Source organism: Alligator mississippiensis, chromosome 3 (assembly GCF_030867095.1).
Source record: "Alligator mississippiensis isolate rAllMis1 chromosome 3, rAllMis1, whole genome shotgun sequence".
NCBI lineage: Eukaryota > Metazoa > Chordata > Crocodylia > Alligatoridae > Alligator > Alligator mississippiensis.
Window position 1 is genome coordinate 252,574,783 of NC_081826.1, and position 7,706 is coordinate 252,582,488.

At 38.8% G+C, this 7,706-nt stretch overlaps 1 protein-coding gene across 2 annotated transcripts in view; it reads left to right on the forward strand.

The window, feature by feature from the left end:
- The window catches only part of FCHO2 (FCH and mu domain containing endocytic adaptor 2), a 153,528-nt gene extending 146,083 nt beyond the window's left edge, over window positions 1–7,445 (forward strand). For both annotated transcript variants that reach the window (XM_006263835.4, XM_006263836.4), the window contains 4 exons: window positions 152–351; window positions 1,527–1,591; window positions 4,561–4,725; window positions 5,010–7,445. In XM_006263835.4, coding sequence (XP_006263897.1) covers window positions 152–351; window positions 1,527–1,591; window positions 4,561–4,725; window positions 5,010–5,032 — 453 coding nt within the window. In that variant the 3' untranslated portion in view covers window positions 5,033–7,445. The remainder of the gene's footprint in view (window positions 1–151; window positions 352–1,526; window positions 1,592–4,560; window positions 4,726–5,009) is intronic.
- Window positions 7,446–7,706: the final 261 nt, after the last annotated feature.

The following is a 7,706-nucleotide window of genomic DNA, read 5'->3' on the forward strand; positions in this document are numbered from 1 at the left end:
GCATTGGAGGATGGGTAATAAAAGGCCTTAATGATTATTAATTTTCACCTCAAATATAATCTTTATAACTTTGTTGTTGCTACCATGGTTCCATAGTTCTGTCAGCAAGTAAAGAATCCTTTATTGTTACAAATGTTTTACTTTCTTAAAGGTATCTTCAAATGGCATCCAGTCCACTCCCTTGAATCTTGCTACCTACTGGAAATGCAATGCAAACACTACTGATGTTAGAGTGGATTATAAATATAACCCAGAGTCTATGACTATGCCCAGTACACTATCTAATGTACAGGTTGTGGTACCAGTTGGTGGAGGAGTAACAAACATGCAGTCACTTCCCTGTGCAAAATGGTAAATGTGTTGCATTTCTATTATATCTTTTCTGACTGTTTCAGATCACTGCAACTAAATTTGTTCTTTTGATAGGAATTTTTCATTAACTTTACTCTTGGTAACCTGAGGAACACATTCTCTAAGCTAATGGCTATTTCATGTTGCAGACAACTACCTTAACAACCAGGCTGTTATCTACATTTAGCTGATGTGGGCTTTTGAAGCTTGAAGTGAAGTCTAAAGTCTGTTTTAGAAGAACACTTCTATCATGCCTCCTGCACTACCTTTTCTTCCTCTAACTCATCTCTCAAAAGCCTGATTACTCAAACCTGTGCAGAAATAATTTTATGAAAAGCCAGATTACTTCTCCAGTAACTGGAGTTCTTTAAATTCATTATCTCTACAGGGTCAGTTCCCCAATTTTTTCTGTTCTTTTTTTATACATTTTTCCAGACACTTTCCTGCGTTAGTAGGTGCATCATGAGCAGGTTTAGGGAGGTGATACTTCCCCTCTATATGGCATTGGTGAGGCCGCAGCTGGAGTACTGCATCCAGTTTTGGGTGCTGCACTTCAAGAGGGATGCGGATAACCTGGAAAGGGTTCAGAGGCGGGCTACTCATATGGTTGAGGGCCTGCAGGTAAGATCCTGTGAAGACAGACTGAAGGACCTGAATCTCTTCAGCCTTCACAAGAGAAGGCTGAGAGGTGATCTTGTGGCTGTCTGCAAACTCACTGGGGGGCCAGCAGGGAATAGGTGATACTCTGTTTACCAGGGCACCCCTTGGGGTTACTAGAAATAATGGACATAAACTCGAGAAGAATAGATTTAGTTTGGACATCAGGAAGAAATTTCTTTCGATGAGGGTTGCCAAAATATGGAATGGGCTTCCAAGGGAGGTGGTGCTTTCCCCTACCTTGAAGGTGTTCAAGAGGAGATTAGATAAGCACCTGGCAGGGGTTACTTGACCCCAGCACTCTTTCCTGCCTAGAGCAGGGGATTGGACTTGATCTAATAGGTCCCTTCCAACCCTAGAAATCTATTAAATCTATGACAATTGAATTTAGGGCAGGAGAAAAAGCATTTGCCTTTTTACAACCTGTGTCTAGATACTAGTCTACTATTCTATATGCATCCTCCACTTGGGACATACCTCAAAAACTTATTGGTAAGTAACATGGATTTCTCTTACAGGAATGCAGAGCAGATGAAAGCTTACTGGAAAATATCTAGTATCTCAGAAAAATCAGAAAATGGAGGCAAGTGTGAGAATTGTGTTGGTAATTCTTATAGAAAAAATATTTAAACATTGTCTCTTCTATTTTGCTTCTTCCTCACCTCTGCCTATGTCATTTTCCATGCTACCTAAGAATCCCAGAGCATCAAGAAGTGTATATGTGCATCTGAACACATGTCTGTCTGTGATCATAAACTGCTCAGGATAGAGCCACTGCATTTTAGGTCTTATAAAGCATAAGTCAGCATTTAATAATACAAAATGAAAGAAATTATTCACAGTCTTCATTTTCTTGGTGACTGTGGAAAACTAAACTGACCCACAATATAAAAACTAAGATATGCAAGTACAGGCAGTCCTCAGACTTATGACGCAAATGGGTCCTGAAAAACCGCGTCTTAAGTCAAAATGTCGTTAATTGGGAACCAGTTTTCCCATAGGAGCAGTGTTACAGATGAGGGATTGGTTCCTTTACAACAGTCAATACGGTGTGCAGCTGGTAAGTGGAAGGGGAGGGGGATGGGAAGGGATGTGGCGGGGTAGATCAACACCCCCCATAGAGAGGGAGGGACTGAAGCTGGGCAGGCACAGGGAGGGGGGTCAGCTCCCGCCGCTAGGCACTGCTCGATTGGCAGTTCCAGGGGGGCATGGGAGGCATGTGCCCCTGGATCTGCACAGGGTGGGGTGGGTGGTGGTGGGGCTGCTCCAGGCGGGCAGCGGTGGTTATGGCAAATTTTCAGGTGGCTGAAGCCCTCCTGTAGCCCCCGCTTTGCCCCCCACCCCAATCCGGGGGCACATGCCCCCCATGCCTTCAAAACTGCGGTTCATCCAGGGGGCATGAGGAGTGGGGACATCTCCTGCTACTGGGTAACACTTGTCCAGAGGCAGCACAGTGGCTCTGCCCAGTGCCCGTCCCACCCTGGCTGGGTGAGTGACGGGAAGGCATGGAGGGTATGTGCCTCCGGATCAGGGTGGACAGCAGAGCAGGAGCTATGGAGGTGCTGCAGCCACCTGAAAATTCACCGTAGCCACCCCCCGCCCAGCCAGAGCACAGCCCGATGTAGTCCCAGCCCTGCCCCACCCTGCGCAGATGCAGGGCCACACATCCCCCCCCCCCCCCCCCATGTCCCTCAGGACCAGTGGCAGGAGCAGGGGCAGGAAATACCGGTAAAGCCACCAGATGAGCAGCGCACAATGGCAGGAGCTGCCGCCCCTCCCTCCCCCCCGTGCCCGCCCAGCCCCGGCTGAGCAGCGCTTGCCCCAGTCCTGGTCCCAGTCCCTCCCTCACCACAGGAGACATTGATCTGCCCCCCTCCCACGTCCCTTCCCCCTCCCCCTCTGCCACTTACCAGCTGCATGCTGTATCGACCATCGTAAAGACGAAGCCCGCATCAGAACTTCGAAATGGAATGTCAATTTATAAACGTCGTAAGTGACATTCATCACGACTCAAAGTTGTAAGTTGAGGACTGCCTGTAACTTGACTGAAGCCCACTGTGTGTACTAATGCCGGCATAAAATTATCTGGATCATAGGAAAGTAGGGCTAAAAGGGACCTCACAAGGTCATTTAGTTGAGTCCCCATCAAGGCATGAGTGTGCCTGACTAGCATCTGTCCAACCTGATCGTGAATGTTTCCAAGGATGGAGATTCCACTGTTTCTCTAAATAGCCTGTTTCGGTGCTTGACCATCCTCATAGTTAGAAAGTTCCTCCTAATCTCCACCTTAAATTTCTTCTGCTGCAGCTTGAGGCCATTGCTCCTAGTCCTGTCCCATACAAGCACAGAGAAAACAGCCCATTTCCATCCTCTCTGTAATCACCCTTCAGGTATTTGAAGACTTGTCCTTTGCTCTCAGTTCAGTGGGAGAATTTCTTGCACCTCTTTATGATCAAACACCATGTTGACAGTCAGCTGCAGGGCTGTGGCTGTGTGGAAGTTTGTATCAGCCAAGAAGCAAATATACAATGAAAAACAGTGTAGTTTTTTTTCCCCCATCAGTAGACTTCAAAGAAATTCTTAAAGGCAAGTACTTGCCCATCACAGTACCATTATCCCCACTTTACACAGGGAAACTAAGGTGCAAGGAAGTTGTGATTTGCCCAGTCTGCAACAGAAATGGGAACTGATTTTAAATTAATTGAGATTATTTAGAATGATCTGTTGCAGAACAAAGTATTTCACCTAGTAAATCCTGCATCAAGCCCAACAACATTTTGAGGTGTTGAGTTCCCAAACATGTATACGCTAGGATTAATTACCTTGCAAAAAGGAAATGTTATTGAATCATAAAAAGAATAATGGAAATAATTTCACCTCTTACTCCCAAAATTCCCTCCCCTCTTATAATATGGGAACAGGAGAACACTTATTTAGAATCAATAAATGGAATACATTCATTATACCATGATTAAAGATGTAGAGAATTAATTTCCACGTGCCTTGTCTAGATGAACAAAATATATAGGCATTTTCTACAGTGGTACAACTTCCCTTTTGTTACAGCCTTCTTTGACAGAGCTGTCCTGGAACAGAAAGGCTCATAAATTTTACTAGTGTAGACTCATCCAGGTCATAACAACAGATAAATAATATTAGTGGTGATAAGACCTAGGTTGGGGTAGTGTTAGAAGCTGAAACATTGATTGTAATGGAAATCAAATATCACGTTTCGTGGAATAAAACTACAGATTGTGTGAATGTCAGGAAGAAAGTGTTCCTCGTATACAGCCTTGTAACACTGAGTGCATGATGCTTTCCCTAAAGCATTATTAAGCAATGGTCACTGTCCTAAGCAGAACACTGCAGGAACAGACCAGTAATGTTATCTGTTATGAAAATGCATATATATTTTTTTTTTATTTCATATTTTATTTTATATCACAGTCCCAGCTATTAGAGAGCGCTATATTACTTCACTGTTTACTGTTTGGCCTCTATGGGACAGGATGTTCTGTTTTACAATACCAAGACATTTAGTTGTATTTTTAGGTTCTGGATCCCTCAGGGCAAAATTTGATCTATCAGAAGGACCCAGTAAACCAGCAACTCTTGCAGTGCAATTCATTAGTGAAGGAAGCACCCTTTCAGGAGTAGATGTAGAGCTAGCAGGCACTGGCTATCGGCTTTCCCTACTTAAGAAGAGATTTGCCACTGGTAAGTAAGAAACTGAGATGTTTATGTATTTGAACTAACATGAATTTACTAAATTACTCTTGCTTATTTTTATATATTGTCTTCTACTTATCTGGAAAAAAAGCTTGGAATATTTCTGGGATGTACGATAAAAATAGTTATTTGTACAGAACAGCTGAACAAAAACCCTGTTTGCAGAAAAACATTGACAAACTTTCTTTTATCTGCTATTTTGAGTTCTTGTTTTACTGTAAAATAGTTACTCTGAACATTGTAACTGCAGAAATTTGTTTATTTTTTTTCAGGACGGTATATGGCTGATTGCTGATGAATCTGTGAAAAATCAGTAAATCAAAAGAGCAGCTGAAGCTTACTCCTCTCTCTACCTTTGAAACACTATTTTAACATGCATTATTTTTTTTAAACATTGACCTACTTTGGGGCTGACTACAAAAGTAAAAAAAATGCACTTTTTTTGAAGAAGTCAATTTGGAAAAAAATGTATTTATAATAGCACTGAAGTGAACTTCAACACTGTCTGTAAATGATCAACTGCAATATTTGGGAAACTTGTTTATTCAAATTTAAGTAAATTTATATAGACTAAGTCAAAATATAGTAATCATTAGATGTATTGAAAATGTATGAAATTGTATGTTATTATAAACATTACACATAAAAATGTAGGAGAGCAAGCACAGAATATTTTAGCTTTCCATAATATTATTCATTTCTTAATTGCCAATGTTCAAATTAAACAAAGGTAACAACATTTCAGATCATTCTTTCTACCCACTCATACCAATTTATGTGCCATAAAATCAGTTAAGAGTTAGAGACGTAAATAAAACATATACTTTGATTCCCATGTACCATATTTTAATAAAGTATAAGTTGTTTTTATATAAGACTTACTTTTTTCTAAGTGCAATGTGTTAAAAATTGCAAAAGACAGAAGAGATATTTACTTCTGCAATTAGCAAACTTTATGGGAGTTGTGATTGTTTGAATTAATGCTGTAGATTAATTTATTTTTGTATGGATTGCATAACATTTGTGCCTTTTTTTAAACTGTGCCTGTCTAATTTGTTCTTTAATGTGCCTCACTTCCTTTTTCAAAGTCTGGCTCTTCCCTACTGAAAACTTGTGGTATTTGTGTAATGCATACAACTTTATAAAATTCCTCGACTGGGATTTAGAAGGGAAATTTAGAAAAACTGGAGATTGCTTTATAAGATGGTTTCAAATACTGGATTACTTCCTCATGGGGTAATTGCAATAAATGCAGCCAGTGTAAAGGGAAATGCATAGTGCAGGACTTTGATATATTAATAGAGAACTTCAGTATCAAAGTTTCAACTTTTAATATCACCAAAGATGTGTGAATTCTGAAGGTACATTGAAGAATGATTAAAACAGAATATTTTTAAAATAAATGTAGCATTTCACTTCATTCTGACTGCTAAGTCTTTGGAGATTTCAAGTGCTTTTTGATTCATGTGACATGAATGTAATGTAGTACTTTATGAGGAATAGCATTTTAGAAAGTTATATTTTTTGGCAGCAGGAAGACAGTGTACAACCAGCATATTACTAATTTTAAAACAGATTTTAAAATATCAGTTGGTAGTATTTCCTTTTCCTTGTTTTGCTACATCCTAAACATATGGAAACGATCTGAAGCAACACATTGGTAACATTTCTTAAAGCAAGTTATTAATTTAAAAACTGTTCTATATTCTGCTGTTTGTTAGACATGTCCTTGTTAAATACAGAAATAAAAATATTTTGGGGCAGAATACTTTAATAATAAGCAGGATGGGAATTTTATAATGATTCTAAATACCAGGGTCTATTCATAATATACATTGGAAGCAATAGTAAGTTGTGTGTGAAATAATTCATGTAAAACCACTAATGACTGGACTATTAAGCTTTTCAGCAAATGAATGACTCAGACGCATATAAATTCTAATGCGCACTACATAGTTTTAGAGACAAGATTTCCTTTATTAAGCAGTGTACAGTACAGTATGTGTTTTATATGTACTTGTAACAATCTGATTAGATTTGACTGGAGCAGTGCTTATGGCTCTTAATTTGCTAAAATGTTAATCTTCACTGAATTATGACAATAACTAGTATTTCTAACTCGTGTTGTAATTGGCATTTAAAATGATACACGGCCTTTTACTGGAATCTTAATTGTAATCTGCTTTGCAATCAAACAGTGTGTTTAACCTGACAGTTACTATTTTATTATTGCAATCCAAAACTATTTTACTCTGTTTTTAATCAAGTATTGCTTAAATTTCTAAATTAATGAAGTAGTTGAATTTCAGCACATTTAAACTAGCTTTCATACCAGGTGATCAAACATACATTTGTAATGGGTGCAGGTTACAATTTTGAAGCCATACAAGTTTATATGGACTTTTGTAAAGAAACCCATAAAAAAGTGTTAAAAAAATCATTTAGATATCTGATGAGAAATATATGTAGCAAGCTGGTTCTTGCTTGTGTATACAGTGATATCCTTTGTAGCTGCCTCCTATGGAAAAAATGAATTTTTAAACACAACTCTAAAGGAGATTAGTTTTTATGGATTGTTACTACTTCAGATTGTAAATTAGAATAATACAATTTATCTTACCAAAATTGTAAATACTTTTGATTTTCATCAAATGTAAATTTTACAGAAATGTTGCACCCGTAATAAACATGTAATATATAATTTACAAGTTGATTTATACGTGTATACTTTTATTAACGGTGCCCTAAAACTTCCAACCAATGAAAAAAAATGACCCGTTTACAGATAATATCAACTATGTTCAGCGATTAGCTCAGTATTCAAAAGTATTAGTAAATCTCTACTGTCTCCAACTGGACTGCTGTATAGGCAAAACAAAAATCACAGAACTGGGGGCATGAATGGAAAATAGAATTCTACAAAGGCTAGAATCTTGTGCTGTGTTACAGATATTAACAATTTTGGCTAG